General features: G+C 34.3%; 1 protein-coding gene and 1 long non-coding RNA gene across 2 annotated transcripts in view; both read left to right on the forward strand.

Annotated features, from left to right (window-relative positions):
* Positions 1 to 3,223: 3,223 nt before the first annotated feature.
* LOC311098687 lies at positions 3,224 to 7,308 on the forward strand. Its single transcript, XR_014609655.1, has 5 exons — positions 3,224 to 3,270; positions 4,778 to 5,056; positions 5,233 to 5,310; positions 5,456 to 5,565; positions 5,704 to 7,308. It is a non-coding gene; the product is annotated as an uncharacterized lncRNA (long non-coding RNA).
* Positions 7,309 to 9,787: 2,479 nt separating this feature from the next.
* LOC311150860 (uncharacterized protein) overlaps positions 9,788 to 24,169 on the forward strand; it is a 42,634-nt gene continuing 28,252 nt past the window's right edge. The window contains exon 1 of the mRNA XM_084188415.1: positions 9,788 to 9,821. Within this exon, the coding sequence (XP_084044541.1) occupies positions 9,806 to 9,821 (16 nt within the window). The 5' untranslated portion in view covers positions 9,788 to 9,805. The remainder of the gene's footprint in view (positions 9,822 to 24,169) is intronic.

Genomic DNA, 24,169 nt, shown 5'->3' on the forward strand with positions numbered 1-24,169 from the left:
TGTGGTGGTAAATAGACAGCTACAAAAAATATAGATGAAAATGATCTTGGTAAATAGTGTGGTCTACAGCTTATCATGAGATACTCTACCTCAGGCAAGCAAAACCTCGAGACTTCCTTAATATTAGATTTCGTTCACCAGCTGTTATTTATAAAAATACACAGACCGCCAACCCCTTGTCTTACCGGAGGCCGCTGTTCTATCTTGCCGATGCAGCATAAACCCCGCCAGCTGTATGTTATCTATGTCGCCGTTCAGCCACGACTCGGTGAAACATAAGATTTTACAGTTTTTTATGTCCCGTTGGTAGGATATTCGTGATCGTAGCTTGTCTATTTTGTTATCCAATGATTGTATGTTGGCTAATAGACTGATGGTAGAGGCAGATTTCCCACTCGCCGTCAGATCCTTACAAGGCACCCCGACCTACAACCCCGATATCTCTGTCTCTTTCTCCTGCGAATGACGGGGATTTGGGGCTTGACGGGTGTCTGAAGTAAATCCTTCGCGTCCGACTCGTTAAAGAAACAATCTTCGTCCAGTACGAGGTGAGTAATTGCTGTCCTTATATCCAGAAGCTCTTTTCGGTCATAAGAGATGGTGGCAGAAACATTATGTGTAAAATAAGTTAGAAATAACGCAAAAAAAACACACACAATAGTGCAATTGGTTAGGAGGCCGTAAAACGGCAGCCATCTCCTCTGGCGCCATTGATATACACTACCGTTCAAAAGTTTGGGGTCACTTAGAAATTTCCTTGTTTTTGAAAGAAAAGCAATTTTTTTGTCCATTAAAATAACATCGTGATCAGAAATAGATCAGAAATACAGTGTAGACTGTTAATGTTGTAAATGGCTATTGTAGCTGGAAACGGCTGATTGGCGTACAGAGGCCCATTATCAGCAACCATCAGTCCTGTGTTCCAATGGCACGTTGTGTTTGCTAATCCAAGTTTATCATTTTAAAAGGCTAATTGATCATTAGAAAACCCTTTTGCAATTATGTTAGCACAGCTGAAAACTGTTGTGCTGAGTAAAGAAGCAATAAAACTGGCCTTCTTGAGACTAGTTGAGTAACTGGAGCATCAGCAATTGTGGGTTCGATTACAGAATAAAAATGGCCAGAAACAAATAACTTTCTTCTGAAACTCGTCAGTCTATTCTTGTTCTGCAAAATGAAGGCTATTCCATGCGAGAAAATGCCAAGAAACTGAATATCTCGTACAATGCTGTGTACTACTCCTTTCACAGAACAGCGCAAACTGTCTCTAACCAGAATAGAAAGAGGAGTGGGAGGCCCCAATGCACAACTGAGCAAGAGGACAAATACATTAGTGTCTAGTTTGAGAAACAGACACCTCACAGGCAGCTTAATTAAATAGTACCCACAAAACACCAGTCTCAACGTCAACAGTGAAGAGGCGACTCCGGGATGCTGACCTTCTAGGCAGAGTTGCAAAGAAAAAGCCATATCTCAGACTGGCCAATAAAAAGAAAAGATTAAGATGGGCAAAATAACACAGACACTGGACAGAGGAAGATTGGAAAAAAGTGTTATGGACAGACAAATCGAATCACAAAGAAGAAGCACATTTGTGAGACCCAGACCAAATGAAAAGATGCTGGAGGAGTGCTTGATGCCATCTGTCAAGCATGGTGGAGGCAATGTGATGGTCTGGGGGTGCTTTTGGTGGTGGTAAAGTGGGAGATTTGTACAGGGTAAAAGGGATCTTGAAGAAGGAAGGCTATCACTCCATTTTGCAATGCCATGCCATACCCTGTGGACGGCGCTTGATTGGAGCCAATTTCCTCCTACAACAAGACAATGACCCAAAGCACAGCTCCAAACTATGCAATAACTATTTAGGGAAGAAGCAGTCAGCTGGTATTCTGTCTATAATGGAGTGGCCAGCACAGTCACCAGATCTCAACCCCATTGAGCTGTTGTGGAAGCAGCTTGACCGTATGGTACGTAACTTTTGAACGGTAGTGTATATGAGTAGAATTGCATGATATTTGTTATAAAATGCAAAATCTTCTCTCAGCCCTATGGCAAAATATGTATAATTGCAACAAACTTGCTTTAAAACTAAAAAATGTGGTCTCCGCCGTCAAGAGGAAGGCCACTAAAATGTTTTGCCCGAAAATGTATCTTAGGGCCCCCAAAAGGCTAGGGCCGGACGCTTTGATCATTTACACCTACAGTAAATGTACCTAAGGAAGTATAGTTCAACTTCATTAGATTACACTTTCTGAAAGAAGCAATCTGCGCTTGCTGCATACATTTTGCGACTTTTAATGATAAATAGGCTGCCCATTGATTCTTGAAGAATATAACTTATAAATGCCTCATGAGCTCATGAGCAACTGTTATACACCATCAACATATAAGCTTGTTTTACTCCAATGTTTGTAAACAAATGAAATGTAACAAACACTATATAGCCTCAAAACATGGCTAAAATGTAAATGTTGACATCATGGATGGTCACTCCTTGCATCCATAGCTCTGTCTATGAATTTGAGAGTGGTTACATTTCTCTAGCACCATCCCTCAGCTTTTTACCAGGGGGGAGTTGCTTTGTTATTGTTTCAACTGCTGATTGCCACTTTAAAGGGGGTTCAGACAGTGCTTGAATGGCATTTTCCATAATGGGCATGATTCAAGAACAGAAGGAAAATATTTTATCATATTTTTTTCATCATTGACTTTTTAAACTATTCAGAATGCTAAGGAAATGCTACCTGTCCATCAAGAAACATTCTGTCATTCTATGACACCTAGCCAAAGGTTGATGATATCAATGTGTATAGGTTCTTGTACTACGTTTTCTCACAGTGTGGGTGGGCTACCACAGTGACTGAATATTCATGTTGTGTTGTACAAAAACCCTCAACATCATTTCTATATTCAGAACCTTAAAAGTCAACAAGGCACCTGACACTACTGGACAAACAAATTGCACTACAGTTTTGGTAAGTAGTTAGTTCATTATATCTTTGCTAACATGGCAATATATCCAGTTATTTGTTCAGGTTGGTCTTAGCCTTAGTTTTACAACTTTGATTATGAAAGTGTGAAAATATTTTTTTAAAGCTGAAACATGTCCTTGATTGCCATCTTGACTCTGCAATTAGTCCCAAACTGTATTTGGAAGTGACATAGCACTGTAATTATACAAACCAGATGTAAGAGGTTTTTGTACTGACATGTTCCACAGTGCAGATAAATTGACATTTGGAAAAGCCATCAATCTCATTGTTCAACCCAGTAAGTAAATTCTCAATATGCAATAATTAACATTTTATTACTGAGTATTTAGGAAATGTGTTAAAATCTAAAATATCTAGGGGCGAAAGTTTGTTAATTTGAGAAAAGTAGCCGATGTTACAAATGTTTTGGGAGAAAGCCTTATATTGTAGACGAGATTTGCAAACAGGCTGTGAATGTGCAACAAAAGCTTTAGTTTTGGACCAAGCTCTCAGTTATCACACTATATTTTTTTGAATATTTCAAATGATTTATAACATTGCTGTACTATTTATTGCTGTCTCATACCAGGTCTCATATAAAATAGATTTATCTCAATGAGCCTAAGCTGGATAGATAATGGTAATAATAATGATATAATCATTCAGTATTTCAGTATATGAACCACCTAAATCTACCACACCAAAGGGTTTTATCTTACAGAAAATACAGAATGTTTAAAGTTACAAGTTGATTTGTGATGTGGGGCCAGTTCTCATTTTCTTTGTTTGATCATTTAAGTTATCTGTTAATAAATCAACTTTCTATATTATATGAGGTGATTTCCGATGCCCTAATTTTTACTGAAATACTTAAAGTAAACTGTCCATCAGATCATACAGAATATTTTTTAAATCTGGATATTAAAATAAATATTAGTTAGACTATCATTGGACTATTTAGATCAGGGATGGGCAACTGGCGGCCCCCCTTTTGAAGGCTCCAGGATCAATCCCCCCCCCCCACCCAAAAAAAGTTAGAATAGTAGAATACACAAGGTGCAATTTCAAAATTTGGTTGTGCATCAGCAGTTTTTCTCTTGTTATGTCAGTCACTGATAGTCACTCAATTAGCCCATGTCAGCTAAAAATTTTTTGATTGCTAAATTAGTTTAGGTGGCCAGCTATCTAAACTTTTTATCATTGTTGAGTCACTGGCCGGGGGGCCCTTATTGATTTTGTTAGTCAGTCTCACATAGATATCAATCATATTAAAACTGTAAACATTTCTCTACACCATATGGTAAATGTGTAGATTTGCAAAAAATCTGCTGTAAAACAGCTCATTTTCCGCTTTCACCCCATGGCAAAATGAATAGAATAGCATGAAATGTGTTATAAAATTGCTAAATCTTCTCTCCACCCCATGGCAAAATGTGTAGAATTGCAGCAAACTTGCTTTAAAACTGCAATTATTTATCTACATCCCATGGCAAAATGCGTTGAATTGCACAAACTGTACTCTAAAACTTGGAAAATGTAACTTTGCTGTCAAGAGGGTGGGCCACAAAATTGTTTTGCTTGCAATGTGGGTGGGTGGGGATGTGGGTACACAGACCCCCGAGCAACTGCGGCCCCATTATGATGAGTTCTGATTTTTTGTGTTCCCCATCAAAGTTGCCCATCCCTGATTTAGGTCATATATTTGTACCTGTTTTTAAAATATATTGTATGACATCACATTTTATTTATGTTTCTGCATTCTAACCAAGATGTTCAAGTCAACCTAAACCTATTGTATTTTCCAGATGGAACTCGTGCCCACCCAATACTGTCCATCCTCACCCCACTGGGCGAGAGCAGTGGTGATGACCCCAAGGTCTGCCTGGCTACAGGCTTCTTTCCCAGGGAGGAAAACATGAAGCTGACCCTGGGGAATAATAAAAGTGTCGACCACAGCACAAGCAATGCAGCTTTATCTTCCAGACGTACCTACTACTATGCCGGATTCTCCAAAGAGAATATCAAGCATTGTGTGATGGAAGGCACTGCCAAGGCGCACGATAAGGATAAAGATGATTTTACAGGTGTGTCTTACTGTAAAAATCTATATACAATAATATCTCACATTATTACTGTGGCTTTGAACAATTCATTAAATAAGAATATTTATCAATGAACATCTCAATCATTGAGAATGGTAAAGATGGATGTAAATGGCATGATGAGAAATAACTTTTAATAATCACTTATTGGCTTTCAGATAATACCACGGCTACAACTGCTTCTGTCATTTGTAAAGATGAACCCCTCAACAATGCTACTGCTACCAACCATACCGGTTGGTGATACTTTGCTACACTTCCTAAAAACATGGTGTAAAGTCAATTGTACTGCCGCACATTTACTGTAAAATGCACAAATGTTAAAATTTCAGCAAAAAAAGTGTGCAAAACACTGAAATGACACAACATTGTTTCTTACAGATTATACCAAGATGAACTTCACAGCCGTGGTTGTGTATGGTTTGAGAGTGCTGTTTGCCAAAGCCGTGGCATTTAATGTGCTATTTACTGTCAAGGCCCTGGTGTTCTAGGTAAGTGAAATTAACTCTGTTTTTTTTGGACAGATTGTTGACATAAATTGATTAACTGACAGCTGTAAAGGAAAAATACAATATATAATAATTTCCTTGATTGCATTACAGAATAATTTACAATTATTCTATTTACAGACATATTTTCACTTGGACTCCTACTTTTCAGTTCTGCTTTGCTTCCAGTTTGTCAAACCTGCCTTGTGGTTTTATCAAGAGCTTTGTTGTACAACAATATTAGTATGTGACTTTGTTCAGGGTTGAATGCTGCAATTCCTCTGTACACATTTAGGAAATACTAGATACACATGTAATGCATGTGATTGTTTGGGATTGAACGTTAGATTACATTTTATATTCTATTTCATTTTATATTATGTTTTATTATTTACATTTGCTTGTATTATATCTTTAACTGCAAGTTGTCATCAAAAGTGTATAAAGACTCCAGAAATAATTTCAAACAATAATGTAAATGTACATTGATCAAGTTATTTACATGAATACTTTGCAGTTGTTTCTAAATGCACAAAACCTGTCAATAGAGAATTTAAACCACATTTTCACCAGTACATTGAAACCGTATGAACAGTCAAACCAAATTAACAGATTAAGATCTATAAGACACCTTGATTTCCAAGAAATGGCTCTATCAGTTACTTTATTTGCATGCATGCTCAAGTAGTAACAATAGCGAGAAACACACATAATAGTGAGAAACACATGCCTTATAATTGTTGATGAATTGTATTATGAAAATAATTTGCAATTACATGTGCATCTGATATCAGTCAAACATTTTATAATCGTATATGGGAGCTGTAAATGTATTGAAATTAACAGACACTGCTTTTTTATTCTAAACTAAACCATAATGAATGTGAAAAGATGGATGTCTATCAAATGACTAAAATGGTTGGAAAGTAGTAGTCAGACTCCGGTTTACCAGAAACATTTGCTTAGGACTCATCATTAGGCCTACAGATTTAGTAATGTGCACATTTAAAATTCTGAGATTATGTTGCCCCCTGCTGGTTGTACATTTATCTTTCTCCGTTGACGTTGTGATCACTAAATCACCTGGGCCCAGTTTTTCAAAAGTTATATATCTGTATTTTGCTTATTGGATAGGATTAAATGCATATAAATAGAATGACTGGAATGGGAATCCCCATGCAAGTCAATGATTTGTATGTTCTATTCATTCTATTTCTATGCACTTCATCTTATCCAATAGGCGAAATCCAGATAGATAACTTTTGAAAAACTGGACCCTGAGTATTGCTTCACTGCATGAATCTGCATTGATTCTTCACGTCCTCCCTCCTCATCTCCTTCTGGTTCCTTCTCTTCCAAGGCATTTTGAGAAGAAGACATAGAAAGATTATGTGAGGAATCAAGGAAATACAATTAAGATTCACACACTGTCTTCAGTTATCTAGTCACTTACATGCTTGGCTCCACAACCAAATCTTCAATTGCCAAAATATCATGCAGTATTGGGTTTTCAGTTGTGTATCTTCTATATGATCAATTGAACCACCGTAATACATTTTGCTTGTGAATTTGCAGCTTTTTGGTGTTCAAGTGTTTTATTAAATGAATAAATCAATTATATTTGTGCATGTTATTCACCAGGAAATTACTTTGGTACATTTAGGTGGAGATGCACATGTAGTACACATCTAGGGGCCCTATGAGCCCTGGTCAAAAGTACTGTACTATATAGGGAATAGGGTTCCATTTGGGACGCAACCTGATCTTTTCTCCAATCACATAACTATGGTGTTGAAAATCGAAACCTCGCCTAGGTCTACCTGATCTCTTTCAAAACTATGAGACTGGCACACAAGACTAAGGTCTACCTAATGTAGGCCACAGGTGAGGCTTTGAATTTGTGGTCTCTTCTGTGGAGCAATGTAGGCCAATAGGTCAAAAGTATGTACATTATATATCTGATATCCTGATCATTTCCTGCAAGACAAAGATGTATGATAAAGAGAAGTATAAATGAGTCCTGAATGGAAGAACAGGTCTGTATTCAGCAAAGAGCACACGAAGACTAAACAAGGTACTTTACTTAATTACAGTTATCCAAAGATCATAGAGCAAATATTATACATTAATTTGAAACACAGTTTAGTGGTGCTGTGGCTATGTATGTATGTAAGGCAATGTAAAACAATCATATAATGGTGAGTTGGTAACACTAACTGTATTTGTTTGAGAGTTTGCAGTGTGAGAGCTTTTCCTCAGCCAAGGACTTCATTTCTCAAAGGGACAGAAGAGCTACAGTCATGTAAGTGCATCAAGAGATTTATGTAGTGATGTAGAGTTCTTGCAGGTGGAAGATATGAAAATCTCTGAGTGGATATTTACATTATATCATACTTGCACGTGCACATTGCAAGATATAAGACTATAAATGATGCATTGAAAAAAATTATGCATTGTGAAGTAATGTACAGTATGTTATGAACCCCATTATTATTGCTCTGACTATCTGAAGTTTTGAAGTTTTTGTTTTTCTAGTTCTTGTATGTGACTAAAATACTGACAGATTGCTTGGTATATCTTGAATAATGTCTTTGACTTGACCCTAAAACACTTTTGTTGACCCTGTAGTGAAGAAGAGGATTTGTGTACAGGAGTGTAGCACTGTGGTTGGCTGGCTCTAACAACAAGCTGATTTTTGGATCTGGAGTGAATGTCATTGTGCAATCCCGTGAGTATTACCCATTGTTTTCAATATTGTGTAATTTCTCAGCTATGTGTTACAACAGTGTAGAATAGAGCTCTCTCTGAAATTCATTTTACAATGTTATTGGGAATAAACTGTTCATGCATTAAAATCCGCTCTTCTGCTTAATACTTACTAGTTAAACATCTTCAGTTTTAATTTCATACCATATTTAGATTTTTCTTATCCGTGAGATTTTTTCTAAGCTGATTTGGAAATGGTCCATTGTCAGTACAGAGTAATTGTCATGGTCTCTATCTCAGTGTGAATGCTCAGGGGGCAAGAAATATCATTTTTGGGAATGGAATCAAAATGATTGTGGGGACACGTAAGTTTAATATTTTTTGCTTAAATGCTATCAAATGCATTCCTAACAAACCAAATTATTTGAAATTCTCAAAAATGTAAATTAGAGTAGCTAAATATAATCCTAAAAAGTCAACAAAACTGTGTGTGTGCATACGTTTTTCATATTCTTTTTTAAAATATATTTTTCCATTGGGTAAAATGAACTTAATAGTGAAATTGAGTTAAAATAGTGACAAGAAATATCTAGTCAGGAAGTCAAGGCAAATCAGGTTTTAGTGAGCAATAATACACTGTGACAACAACATGTGAAAACATGTATTTTGCACGTGGGACTCAACTGTTTGTAGAGAAAGGTGAGATTTTTTAAGATCACTGGGACACTTTTTTTTAAACAACTACCTTAATTAAATACATAGTGAGATACACAAATCAGGTAACAGTAGCCTAAACTAACTACAGTGTTGGCTTTGTGTGGATAAAGGGCAGAACATCTATTCAAATAACAACCTCAACTTGGTTTGTTGAGTGATTTCAAGATATATCTGAGAATTAGTTAAAAATGCATCGTCTCGTCTGAAGTCTAACAGTATTATATAGGTGCACAACAAACTGCTGTAATTGTACTGCAGTTTAACACTGTGTGAATACTGGATCAACAGGAAAAGTAGTATTTGGTAGTGGAACCAAACTGTTCATAAATACTGGTAAGTGATGTATCCATTATCATCATTTAAACGTATTTTAATATTTTTAGCATTGATTTTATACCGAATCAGTTTGGACAGGTTCATGGTATTTTCATGGTTTTCCATGTATATAAGCATGTGAAAAAGGAAAAGAGGCTTTCATATGGTGTTGCTCAGAGGTTTGCGTGAAGTTCTACATAGAAATAAGGACAGATATTAAGGTTTCATCATGGCATTATGAAATAAGTATGTGTGTTGTAACTTCATTTGTCTTAGATGATAAAAGTATGCCAATTGATACAGTGGAATGTAGCAAAATGCATTATAATATGAGTTCATATTTAAACATCTTCAGTTTTCATTTCAATTCATATTTAGCATTTTGTTATGTATGAAAAGCTGATTTGGAAATCGTATATTTTTAGTGCAGAGTAATTGTCATGGTCTGTAGCTCAGTGTGAATGCCCAGGCGGGAGGAAAGCTTATTTTTGGGAGTGGAACAAAAATGATTGTGGGGACACGTAAGTTTGATTTATTTCTTGCTTAAATACTGAATGAAATGTATTCTCAATAGTAGAAAATATGGTATTATTTGGATTTAACCCAAAAACCTAGTTAGAGTTAATGTATTCTTAAAAAGGTAACAAAACGTTCTGTGTTCGTACAATGTTTCTTTATTTTTAGATGTTTTTCCATTGGGTAACCAAAACCTAATAGTTAAAATTTACTTATAATAGTGACATAAAATGTCTAATCATGAAGTCAGGGCAAATAAGGTTTTTAGTGAGCAATAATACACTCTGTGACAAAAACAAGTGACAAAATAACTTTTGCACGTGGGACTGAACTGTTTGTAGAGAAAGTTGAGATTATTTCAAGTATACCATCACTTGTTTTTTTTTAAACAACTACCGTAGATAAATACATAGTGAGATACACAAATCAGGTAACAGTAGCCTAAACTAACTACAGTGTTGGCTTTGTGTGGATAAAGGGCAGAACATCTATTCAAATAACAACCTCAACTTGGTTTGTTGAGTGATTTCAAGATATATCTGAGAATGAGTTAAAAATGCATCGTCTCGTCTGAAGTCTTACAGTATTATATAGGTGCACAACAAACTGCTGTAATTGTACTGCAGTTTAACACTGTGTGAATACTGGGGCAGCAGGAAAAGTAGTATTTGGTAGTGGAACCAAACTGTTCATAAATACTGGTAAGTGATGTATCCATCATCATAATTGGAACTTATTTCTATATTTTCAGTACTGATTTTACACCGAAACAGTTTGGACAGGTTCAGATTGTAATTTTCTACTGTTTTCTGCTGAGATGAGGTTACCTATGCATTGGGAGTTTATATACTGGTGTGTCAGGCTGTGTGAATGATGCCGGTACAAAGATCATTTTTGGGAGAGGCACAAGGCTACTAGTACTAAGCGGTAAGTACAGTTTGCTTCAGAAAGAAGGTCAAAGTGCCTTTTTGAGTAATAGAATGCAGTCTTAATTCAGTATTTTCATGGTTTTCCATGTATATAAGCATGTGAGAAAGGAAAATAGGCTTTCATATGGTGTTGCTCAGAGGTTTGTGTGAAGTTCTACATATAAATAAGGACAGATATTAAGGTTTCATCATGGCATTATGAAATAAGTATGTGTGTTGTAACTTCATGATGATTGTAGGCTTACATGATAAAAGTATGCCAAATTGATACAGAGGAATGTAGCAAAATGCATGATAATATTACTTAATATGTAAACATCTTCAGTTTTCATTTCAATCCATATTTAGAAGTTCGTTATCTTTGAAAAGCTAATTTGGAAATGGTCAATTTTTTGTACAGAGTAATTGTCATGGTCTGTAGCTCAGTGTGAATGCCCAGGGGGGAGTAAAGCTTATTTTTGGGAGTGGAACAAAACTGATTGTGGGGACACGTAAGTTTAATCTATTTATTGCTCAAATACTGAATGAAATTCATTCCTAACAGTAGAAAACATGGTATGATTTTCCCCCCAAAACCCAGTAAGAGTTCATGTATTCTTAAAAAGTTAACAAAACTTTTGTGCGTTGGTACAATGTATTTTTTTGTGTGATGTTTTTCCATTGGGTAACTTGAACTTAAAGGGCAATTCCATCACTTTTCAACCTCATATTCATTATCTCCAGCACCATACCAGTGTCTACATATGTGAAAACGGCGCATTTCAATGATCTGTGGTTGAAAAGATAAGAAGAAAGGGTAGAATTGAAAGTAACTAACTGTGATTTTCAAAATCTGTAACAACTTTTTAGCCAGAGGGAGGGTATTTTCTTGCTCCTCACATCACCTTGAATCTCAAAGTGTTTGGAAATCATTGTTTTTAAAATATTTTAACTTTTGATGATGTCATCGGGTATAACTTCTTTACTTTATATGTTTTACTACAAAAAATTGAAACATGACGTTTTCACATATGTAAACACTGGTATTGTGCTAGAGATCATGAATATGAGGTTGAAAAGTGGTGGAATTTCACTTTAATAGTTAGAAGTTACTTAAAATAGTGACTTAAAATGTCTAGTCAGGAAGTCAGGGCAAATCAGGTTTTTAGTGCACAAGAATACACTGTGTGACAACAACAAGTGACAAAATTACTTTTGCACGTGGGACCCAACTGTTTGTAGAGAAAGGTACGATTATTTGAAGTATAACATCACTGGGACTTTTTTTTAAAACAACTACCGTAGATAAATACATAGTGAGATACACAAATCAGGTAACAGTAGCCTAAACTAACTACAGTGTTGGCTTTGTGTGGATAAAGGGCAGAACATCTATTCAAATAACAACCTCAACTTGGTTTGTTGAGTGATTTCAAGATATATCTGAGAATTAGTGAAAAATGCATTGTCTCGTCTGAAGACTTACAATATTATATACAGTAAGTGCACAACAAACTGCTGTAATTGTACTGCAGTTTAACACTGTGTGAATACTGGGTCAGCAGGAAAACTTGTATTTGGTAGTGGAACCAAACTTTTCATAAATACTGGTAAGTAATGTATCCATCATCATAATTTAAACTTATTTTTTGTACTGATTTTATACCGAATCAGTTTGGACAGGTTCAGATGGTAATTTTCAAGTGTTTTGTGCTGAAATGAGGTGACCTATGCATTGGGAGTTTATATACTGGTGTGTCAGGCTGTGTGAATAATGTCGGTACAAAGATCATTTTTGGGAGAGGCACAAGGCTACTAGTACTAAGCGGTAAGTACAGTTTGCTTTAGAAAGAAAGTCAAAGTGCCTTTTTGAGTAATAGAGTGCAGTCTTTATTCAGTATTTTCATGGTTTTGCATGTATATAAGCATGTGAGAAAATAAGCTTTGTTATGGTGTTGCTCAGAGGTTTGTGTGAAGTTCTACGTAGAAATAAGGGCAGATATTAAGGTTTCATCATGGCATTATGAAATAAGTATGTGTGTTGTAACTTCATGATGATTGTAGGCTTACATGATAATGTATGCTAATTGATACAGAGGAATGTGACCAAATATTACATTTTACATTTACGTCATTTAGCAGACGTTCTTATCCAGAGCGACTTACATGAGCAATTAGGGTTAAGTCCCTTGCTCAAGGGCACATCAACAGATTTTTCACCTAGTCGGCTCGGGGATTAGAACCAGCGACCCTTCGGTTACTGGCATAACACTCTTAACCACTAAGCTACCTGCTGCCCGGTAGGTACGCGTTTCAAATCTTCACATCTATAAAACGTTCATTGCTTATTTACCATTTAGTGTAATTTACCTTGTTAGAATGATTATATATTGGTAATTGGTCTACCCTCTCCCATACACTTACATATTAGAGTATTTGATAAGGTGTGTAGCTCAGTGTGTCTGCCCAGGGGGGATACAAGCTTATTTTTGGAAGTGGAACTAAAGTGATTGTGGAGACACGTAAGTAAAACCTGTAATTCACTGTAAATATACTGTACATGAAATAGAGGGAGTTAATATAAAAAACATCACACTTTTTTAAAACACTATTCCATTATTTTGTCATGTTTGAATTTGACATCTGGTTTTTAGCTGGTAACAAAACACTGTGTGACAAGGGGGAATAGTAACACGCTTATCTTTGGAAATGGAACCCAATTGTTAATTGAATCAGGTAAGTAAAACAAAATACTGTGCATTTTTATAACTTCCTAAGAAGCTTTTCATGAGAAATAAGGACATTTAGAAAAATTAAAAGAAGACCATCTTGTAAAGCTTGTTGTAAATGTATTGCAATCTACCACTGTGTGTCTACTAACTTTGGAGGGAAGCTTACATTTGGTACAGGAACAAAGCTAGTAATTGAGACAAGTAAGTACCTGTATTCATTAATTGATTAAGTTATTGTTTGATTTCTTTAAATGTCAGTTGGATTTTAAACTAGACAAAAATATATCTCTAAAATGAGTTAATAACTGAATCAAAAAGTATTCTCAGGAAGGGGTTATGCCTGTATTCATTCCAATCGTTTGATTAATTGATACACAGAGCATCAATTTAATTGTTTATTTTGTTCAAGGGGGGTGCTGTAACTACTGAGCTCTGGTGTAAACCACAGTATTTTCAGATTTTAGGGGTGCAGTTGAGCTATTTGTATATGTACTTGAGCCAGTGAAATAAGTCAAACAAACTTTGTTACTTTATATAATGCAATCGAAGAAACAGAGATCTATATTTGTCATGAGAAAACATGTCAGTATGGCATTCTTGATTATGCAGTGATTATGTAATCAATTTTAATGAATTTACCTCAAATAGGCTAAAATAGACTTAAAACATAGGTATTAGTGAATATCATTAAATCCTATAGTAGTTATTATATTCTTCATTCAACCTCAATTTGTTAAATACAAACTATGAGCAGCTTTTCAGCATAGACAGTGTACAGTTTATGTTATGTGGATTCATGTTGTGTGACTTCTGGAGGTGGTTCGGGCAAGCTTATCTTTGGGACAGGCACCAGATTACTTATTGAATCCAGTAAGTTCATACATTTTCCCCCTTCACTCAATTATCAGTATCAAAATACATTTAATATTTGAAAATTGTAGTGAAATATTAGTTTATACTAGGCCTATGTAAAAGAAGGAGAAATACATGTTTGTATATAATGAAAGACAGATGTAGCCATTGCAATGATCAATAAGTCCACCATCTTCACCATAGTTAGTCATGGTAGGCTGTTTCTGATTGGATATACAACAGTGTGTGACTGTGGGAGGAAAGTTAGTGTTTGGAAAAGGAACAATGTTAACTGTATCAACAGGTAAGCAAAATCCATTCCCAACTGGTACACATTAAATAGATTCTATAGAATTTCCATGATAGCAAATTGTGGAAATTCGAAAAATAGAAAAATATGTTGTGCTTCAATAAGAGTCAGATAGTCAGTCAATCAAAAGTGTGTATTTAAAAGTTATCCATGAGTAATTGCTATGGTATCTAACACTGTGTGTCATACGGGAATAAATTCATACTTGGTCAAGGAACAAAGCTGATCATTGACTCAAGTAAGTGAAAATCCATTAATAATATGACATTAATCATAGTTGGGTCATTTAAGAATATAATAACATATGCAAAATACAAAAGCTAACTATATAACACTGTATTCACTGTATGTGAATATTGATTATGATGAGTTAGAAGCTCTGCTGTTGGGGGTCTGCTGTTTTTGTTAAGCCTTTAGTTAGTGTGTGAATACTGGAACAAAAAAGCTGATCTTTGGAAGTGGAACAACAGTTTTTGTTCAATCAAGTAAGATTTAATACAGATATTAATACTGTAGCTCATACTTATACTAATCCTTCACCTTAAAATGATGTCTCAGTCCGACCACTTACGTATATGTGTTGTAAACTGGTATTATTAACCCCAAAGAGTTCTAAATGCTATATCTTACATTTTACCTTGTAATAATGATGTGAATAAGCTTCCCAAATGTTATCAAAGAGAACCTCTACAAGTGGCATTGATTATTATTCTGTGAACATTAATCCATTGATCATTATTCTGATGAAATGCTGTAGAATATGGTTTAATAGATATGTTACATCATTGAAATAAGATAACAGATCCTCAATTCAGATAAAGACAAAATAATCATGGTTTAGACTATTTTCAATGTATTATTTCAGTGAATCGTCCACTTATTAGAAGACATTCTAGGTTTATGCTATGTGGGTTCTTGATGTGTGACTGGTGGAGCCAACAAAATCATCTTTGGGACAGGCACAAAAGTAATAGTTAACTCAAGTAAGTTCATTTTCAATATTGTGTTAAAGAACTTTTGGACAACTCACACCATGAGGTAGTTAATTGAAATGCAAAACAGACATTTAGACCTTTAAAGTGATCCAAAAAGTGTCAAATCAGTCTTTAAATCGTTTTTCTGTTGAGTGATTCACACAGTTTTAATTGACTATATTCAATATATTATTTCAATGAACAAATCAATTCCCTAGCAGATGAGAACATTATTTTGCTAAGAGGTTTATGTAATGTGGGTTCTTGTTGTGTGAATACGGGTGGATTCAAAATCATCTTTGGGACAGGCACAAAAGTAATAGTTAACTCAAGTAAGTTCATTTTCAATATTGTGTTAAAGAACTTTTGGACAACTCACATCATGAGGTAGTTAATTGAAATGCAAAACAGACATTTAGACCTTTAAAGTGATCCAAAAAGTGTCAAATCAGTCTTTAAATCGTTTTTCTGTTGAGTGATTCACACAGTTTTAATTGACTATATTCAATGTATTATTTCAATGAACAAATCAATTCCCTAGCAGATGAGAACATTATTTTGCTAAGAGGTTTATGTAATGTGGGTTCTTGTTGTGTGAATACGGGTGGATTCAAAATCATCTTTGGGACAGGCACAAAATTAATAGTTAACTCAAGTAAGTTATTTTTCTTAATCAGTCCATAGTGTTGTGAACTAATGTATAACAAGTTAATGTATTCAAACTGATAGATTATTCAACCAAAATGTAAAGACCATTTGTGTCCAAAGTTGTGTCCATGAGTAATTGCTAAGGAATCTAACACTGTGTGACAACCACGAACAAAGTCATATTCGGTCAAGGAATAAAGCTCACTATTGACTCACGTAAGTGCAAATGCTATTTAAAAGATTGGATTAATCATGGTTGCGCAATTTAACAAGTGTACAGCCTTTCACATTATAAAAAACTATATTAAATGAACATTTATTAGAGATATTTAGAAGTAGGATTCTCAACTTCAGATAAAGACAAAATAATCATTCAAAATATTATTGGGGATGGAAATTATCTAAACTGTGTAAGAGTTTCAGTGTATTCTTCAGCGAAATGCTCTTAGCCTTAGAAGATGAACTAGTCTTTTGCTAAAAGGTTTATGTAATGTGGATTCATGTTGTGTGACTACTGATGGACTCAACAAAATCATCTTTGGAACAGGCACAAAATTAAAAGTTGATTCAAGTAAGTTTATTTAATTAATCACATTAGTGACTAAAACCTTAAAAGGTGGCCTATTTACATATATTTACACAGGCAGACACCAATTACAGTGTATTAACATGGTGTTACATGGTACTACAGCTGTTATACCTGTTATTTTTGTGTGCTAATTGATCATGTGCTATTTGTTTTATTCCAACTATCAGTAGTCAAAGTCAGAGTTGGGGGCCGATTACATTTCATTCCAGTCAATTCATGTAGTAAAATAAAATGTCAGATCAATAATAAATAAAAAGATCATTGAAAATAAATATCCCTTTTAAATTATTGAATTGTAATTTACTTTAATTTCCTTAATTGACTGAATTTACCTAATTCTTGTAAGCAAAGACCCTGCACAGTTTATGTAATGTGGATTCATACTGTGTGACTACTGGAGGTGGTAACAAGATTATCTTTGGGACAGGCACAATATTAATAATTGAATCCAGTAAGTACATTATTTTTTGTGTCCATTGTGCCAATAAGCACTGTCTAAAAGTTGTACTAGATTCAAGAGATTTAACACAAGTTAGGATAAATACATGGCTATTGAATGATCGAGGTTAATACAAAATAAAAAAAATGAGTCCATAGTGTTGTGAACTAATGTAAAACAAGTCCATGTATGCAAACTGATAGATTTAGTCAACCAAAATGTAAAGACCATTTGTGTCGAAAGTTGTGTCCATGAGTAATTGCTAAGGGATCTAACACTGTGTGACAAATGCGAACAAACTCATATTCGGCCAAGGAATAAAGCTGACTATTGACTCACGTAAGTGCAAATGCAATTTAAAAGATTGGATTAATCATGGTTGCGCAATTTAACAAGTGTGCAACCTTTCACATTATGAAAACTATATTAAATGAACATTTATTAGTGATCTTTGGAATTAGAACAACAGTGGTATGGATAACCAGATTCTCAACTTCAGATAAAGAAAAAATTATCACGCAAATATTATTTGAATGTAACAAAGGCACTGTAGTTCCAGCGTTGTTTAATTATCTATTGTTGCAGCTCACTAAGATATGTCTTATTATTGTGTAAGAACAAGTATGTAGATATTGTTCAAGGCAGATGCATTGTGTGACTCTGTCAAGCAGGAAAGTAATTTTTGGAACAGGGACCAAACTAATTATTACCAGTAAGTATTACATAATTAACTTGTCTAGTGCCCCAAACATGCAGAAAAGAAGTAGTCCAATTAACCAAGTCATTGTTTCATCTGAAAACAACATCATACGATGGATTAGTAACATTAAGGCTCATTTTATGAAGTAGTTACTGGGAAATACTGTGATTACAAATCAAATGTTAAGTTCAAGGATCTATAAATCAAAGTACTTTTTCTTTATAGTTTATGTACTGTGGGTTCATGTTGTGTGAATACTGGTGGCGGCATTGGTAAAATTATCTTTGGGACAGGCACACAATTAATAGTTGACTCAAGTAAGTACATTTTTTATATTATTTTAATATTGCGGAAAACAGTTAAAATACATATAAAAGATGAGTCTGAGCTGAGTTGATATACCACAAAATAGCCTACTCTATGGTATCGCATCCACATAGCCTATTGATTGAATGTCCAATATTACTCATATACTGTAGATGGAACAAAAGTTACTTGTAGTTTGTATTTAAAATGACATATTGTTGAAGTTGACTAAGATCTGGGCTGTTGCTGTGTATGAAAATGTCCTTCATAGGAACTGTTCAAGGCAAAGTAGTTTCTGGATCAGGGACCAACCTGATTATTAAAACCAGTAAGCATTACATCGAGAATGACTTTTGAAAACAAAACATGTAGAAAGAGAATAGTTTGTGACATTGCCTTTTCTCGTTGGTCCAACAAGCCAGATCATTTTTTAATCTTATTGATATTGTTGTATAGTTTCTCATATAATGATGCAGTTTATGGTAAATAATGTAATTACAGAGAAACAGACAAACAATGTAGGCAATGAAGATGAGTATTCAATTGATATCATATCCATATCTTAAAAGAGCAATTTTCAAAGTGATCCAAATGTGTATGAAATCAAAAAGTCCACCGTCCATATGTTAAACTGATCCACACAGTATTTGGCCTATGTTTTCAGTCTGATTCACAGTGAAGTAATCTTCCACTATTTAGAAGATGAATTAGTCTCATGCTAAAAGTTTTATGTATTGTGAGTTCATGTTGTGTGACTAGTAGTGGATTCAACCAAATCGTATTTGGAACAGGCACAAAACTAGTAGTTGATTCGAGTAAGTTTGTATTTGAAAATACTTTTTTTTCTAGTCTTTTGTTAAAAGGTTTATGTAATGTGGGTTCATGTTGTGTGACTACTAGTGGAGTCAACAAAGTCATCTTTGGGACAGGCACAAAATTAATAGTTGACTCAAGTAAGTTCATTAAATTAATCACATTAGTAACAAAAACCTTAAAAGGTGGCCAATTTACATATATTTACACAGGCAAACACCAATTACAGTGTATTAACATGGTGTTACATAGTACCACAGCTGATATACCTGTTAGTTTTTGGTGCCAATTCATACTCTGTGCTATTTGTTTTTAGTCCAACTATGAGTAGTCAAAGTCAGAGTTTGGGGCCGATTACATTTCAATTTAGTCAGTTCAGGTACTAAAATTAAATTTCAGATCAAGAGTTTATAAATCATAATTAAAAATAAATGTCCCTTCTAAATTATTGAATTGTAATTTACTTTCATTTCCTGAATTGACAGAATGTACCTAATTATTGTAAGCATAGAGCCTGCACAGTTTATGTAATGTGGAATCATGCTGTGTGACTACTGGAGTTGGTAACAAGATTATCTTTGGGACAGGCACAAGATTAATAATTGAATCCAGTAAGTTCATAATTTTTTTGTTGCATTGTGCCAATAATCACAGTCTAAAAGTTGTACTAGATTCAACAGGTTTAACACAAGATTTTGAGAAGTTAAGATAAATACATGGCTATTGAATGATCAAGGTTAATTAGATGTTTTTCATGAGTTTGTAGTGTTGTAAACTAATGTAAAACAATTTAATGTATGCAAACTGATAGATTTAGTCAACCAAAATGTAAAGACCATTTGTGTCCAAAGCAATTTGTGTCCATGAGTAATTGTTAAGGTGTCTAGCACTGTGTGACAATTGGGAGCAAATTTATAATCGGTCAAGGAATAAAGCTGACTATTGACTCACGTAAGTGCAAATGCAATTTAAAAGATTGAATTAATCATGGTTGTGCAATTTAAAAAGTGTGCAACCTTTCACATTATGAAAACGATATTATGTTAATAGGTATTAGTGCTATTTCGAAGTAGAACAACAGTGTTTACAGATTCTCAAAATCAGATGAATGCAAATAATCACCCAGATATTATTTGAATGTAACCAAAGCACTGTCGTTCCAGCTTTGTTTAGTTATCTATTGTTGCAGCTCACTAAGATCTGTCTTGTTATTGTGTAAGAAAAGGTCCTTCGTAGATATTGTTCAAGGCAGATGCATTGTGTGACTCAAGCAAGCAGGAAAGTAATCTTTGGAACAGGGACCAAACTAATTATTGAAACCAGTAAGTATTACATCAATAATTTGTCTTTAGTGCCCCAAACATGCCGAAAAGAGTAGTTAGTGACATTGCCTTATCCCTTTGGTCCAACAAGCCAGATAATTCTTTCATCTTATTGATATTGTTGTATAGTTTCTCATATAATGAGGCAGTTTATGGTAAATAATGTGATTACAGAGAAACAGACAAACAATGTAGGCAATTAAGATGAGTATACAATTGATATCATATCCATATCTTAAAAGAGCAATTTTCAAAGTGATCCAAATGTGTATGAAATCAAAAAAATCCAAGTCCATCGTTCCTATGTTAAACTGATCCACACAGTATTTGGCCTATGTTTTCAGTCTGATTCACAGTGAAGTAATCTTCCACTATTTAGAAGATGAATTAGTCTCATGCTAAAAGTTTTATATATTGTGAGTTCATGTTGTGTGACTAGTAGTATTCAATCAAATCATCTTTGGAACAGGCACAGAACTAATAGTTGATTCAAGTACGTTTTGTATTTCCAAATTAATTTGGGGGGCAAAAAAACTAAATTGAGAGTTTCAGTGTATTTTCCATTTAAATGCTCTTATCCTTATAAGATGAACTAGTCTTTTGTTAAATGGTTTATGTAATGTGGGTTCATATTGTGTCACTACTAGTGGAGTCAACAAAGTCATCTTTGGGACAGGCATAAAATTAATAATTGACTCAAGTAAGTTCATTAAATTAATCACATTAGTGACAAAAACCTTAAAAGGTGGCCTATTTACATAGTACTACAGCTGTTATACCTGTTAGTTTTTTGTGCCAATTCATACTCTGTGCTATTTTTTTTAATTCCAACTATGTGCAATGTGCCAATATGTGCAATGTGCCAATAATCACAGTCTAAATGTACTAGATTCAACAGATTTAACGCAAGATTTTAACAAGTTATGGCTATTGAATGATTACTTAGATTTTTTTAACTTAGATTTTTTTAACTTAGATTTTTTAAATGAGTTTGTAGTGTTGTAAACTAAGTTCATGAATGCAAACTGATAGATTTAGTCAAACAAAATGTAAAGACCATTTGTATCCAAACTAATTTGTGTCCATGAGTAATTGCTAAGGTGTTAAGCACTGTGTGACAAGTGGGAGCAAACTCATATTCGGTCGAGGAATAAAGCTGACTATTGACTCACGTAAGTGCAAATGCAATTTAAAAGATTGGAGTAATCATGGTTGTGCAAATTTAACAAGTGTGTAACCCTTCGCATTATGAAAATGATATTATATGAATAGGTATTAGTGATACTTGGAAGTAGAACAACAGTGTTTATAGATTCTCAAAGACAAAATAATCACTCAAATATTATTTGAATGTAACCAAAGCACTGTAGTTCCAGCTTTGTTTAGTTATCTATTGTTGCAGCTCACTAAGATCTGTCTTGTTATTGTGTAAGAAAATGTCCTTCATAGATATTGTTCAAGGCAGATGCATTGTGTGACTCAAGCAAGCAGGAAAATAATCTTTGGAACAGGGACCAAACTAATTATTGAAACCAGTAAGTATTACATCAATAATTTGTCTTTAGTGCCCCAAACATGCAGAAAAAGAGTAGTTATTGACATGGCCATATCTCTTTGGTCCAACAAAGCAAGTCATTGTCTCATCTTATTGATATGGTAACATAGAGGCTCACAACAAGAAGTACTTACTGGGATAAAAAATCAAAAAAAAATCTGACTTAAAGAATCCATTGATCAAAGTCATTTTGCTGCATAGTAGTTTATGTAATGTGGTTTCATGTTGTGTGACTACTGGTGGTCTCAGTAAAATCATCTTTGGGACAGGAACACAATTAATAGTTGACTCAAGTAAGTTAATTTAATTCAATATTTATGTCCTGTAAGGGGAATGGAACAAAGTTGACTGTCAACTCACATTACTACACATATATTATCAATTATTTAAGGATCGCTGCCAATTGATAATATTTGCAAACAGTACTGGGAAATATCGTACAAATCAAATGTTGAGTTGAAGAATCCATAAATCGAAGTACTTTTGCTTTATAGTTTATGTACTGTGGGTTCATGTTGTGTGACTACTGGTGGTGGCCTCAGTAAAATTATCTTTGGGAGAGGCACACAATTAATAGTTGACTCAAGTAAGTTCATTTTTTATATTGTTTTAATATTGGGGAAAACAATTCCAGTGTACAAGTTTCAGTGTGTTTTTCAGTTCAAGTTCAGCATTATTAGAGGATGAACTAGTCTATTGCCAAAAGGTTTATGTAATGTGAGTTCTAGTCGTGTGACTACTGATGGCCTAAAAATTATCTTTGGATCAGGCACAAAATTAATAGTTGACTCAAGTAAAGTTGAATGTCAATTTAAGCAAGTGCATAAACAAGATAGTGGTGTTGATCGTCATAAATGTAGTGCTTTTTATGAATGTCTGTCAGTATTTGCAAAAAAATAACACCATTAAGAGTGGTCGCTCCATGGTGACTCTGGTCTCTCTGTGATTGTTTTTGTTGAGCCTATTTTTAGTGTGTGAATGTTGGAGCGGGAAAGCTAATCTTTGGCAGTGGAACATCACTATCTGTAGAGACAAGTAAGAAACAAAAAATATTAAATCTTGCCTTATGTGGGTTTGAAATTGATATCATCAACTCTTGAAAAATAAATATACTGTAGATCAATCAGTCAACATAATTTTAATTTTCAATTTTCAAAACAAATATTGGACGTAGACTGAAGAGTGATTAAATATCTATTTGGTTTAATCGAGAAACTTCCTTTTTATATACCTAAGATTCTTGAAACAATTGAAGCATTATTACAGTATGCATGCTGAAAACAATTCGTTTTTGATTAAGCCCCAAGCATTGTGTGACTGACTCTGGACTGAGGAAGGTCATTTTTGGAAAAGGAATTGAATTGATCATTGAAACCAGTGAGTAATTCCTGACCTTGGTTGATTCTGTTAATCACAGATGACATAATACTTTAGGCTGATGATGTATGGCAATATTAATTGAACTCAATGTGTTTGAAGAGAAAATATCAACAACCCAAATTAGTTTGATTTAAAAACAGTATCCCACTTCACAAACATGTTAAAGTTAAATATTTATGAGTGGTCCCAACCCCTATAGTGAAACAGTGTTTCTGTTATGCTATATGCTACTGTGTGAATGATGGGACTCAAAGACTGATCTTTGGAAGTGGAACCACACTGTCAATACAATCTAGTAAGGAACTACATTTCAATCACCATTTCCAATTTCTGAAAATAACTTTACTTAGCAGAAGTAAATGGTTGAATCTGATATTTTTCTTATAATAGGAATCAAATACAACCATGGTTTGCAAATCAATGATCAAATCAAAGATTTTGATTATGTGAAAACCCCTTCATTTTAAACTGATTACACTAAATTGGTGAAAATTGTTATTCTTCAGGCTTGATGTATTGTGTGACTGCATCGGGAATCCAGAAAGTCCTATTTGGATCTGGAACTAAACTGGTCATTGAGACAAGTTCATTAAAACAATCAGCACTCAATTCCTTGTTTTCTAATGTAATACGATGTCTGTTAAGAAATCATTTCTTGCATTGAATGTTTCTAAACAAATTGACAAACAATATAGTATAGTGATATATTTACCCACTGTGCAAACATATTTATAATAATATATTTTAGTAACCATTTATATGGAAATGATTCTCTAGATGCATTTATGGATGTTCTATAAGCTATCACACAATTATAACCTGGAG

The sequence above is a fragment of the Coregonus lavaretus genome (genome assembly GCF_964263955.1).
Source record: "Coregonus lavaretus genome assembly, chromosome: 23".
Lineage (NCBI taxonomy): Eukaryota > Metazoa > Chordata > Actinopteri > Salmoniformes > Salmonidae > Coregonus > Coregonus lavaretus.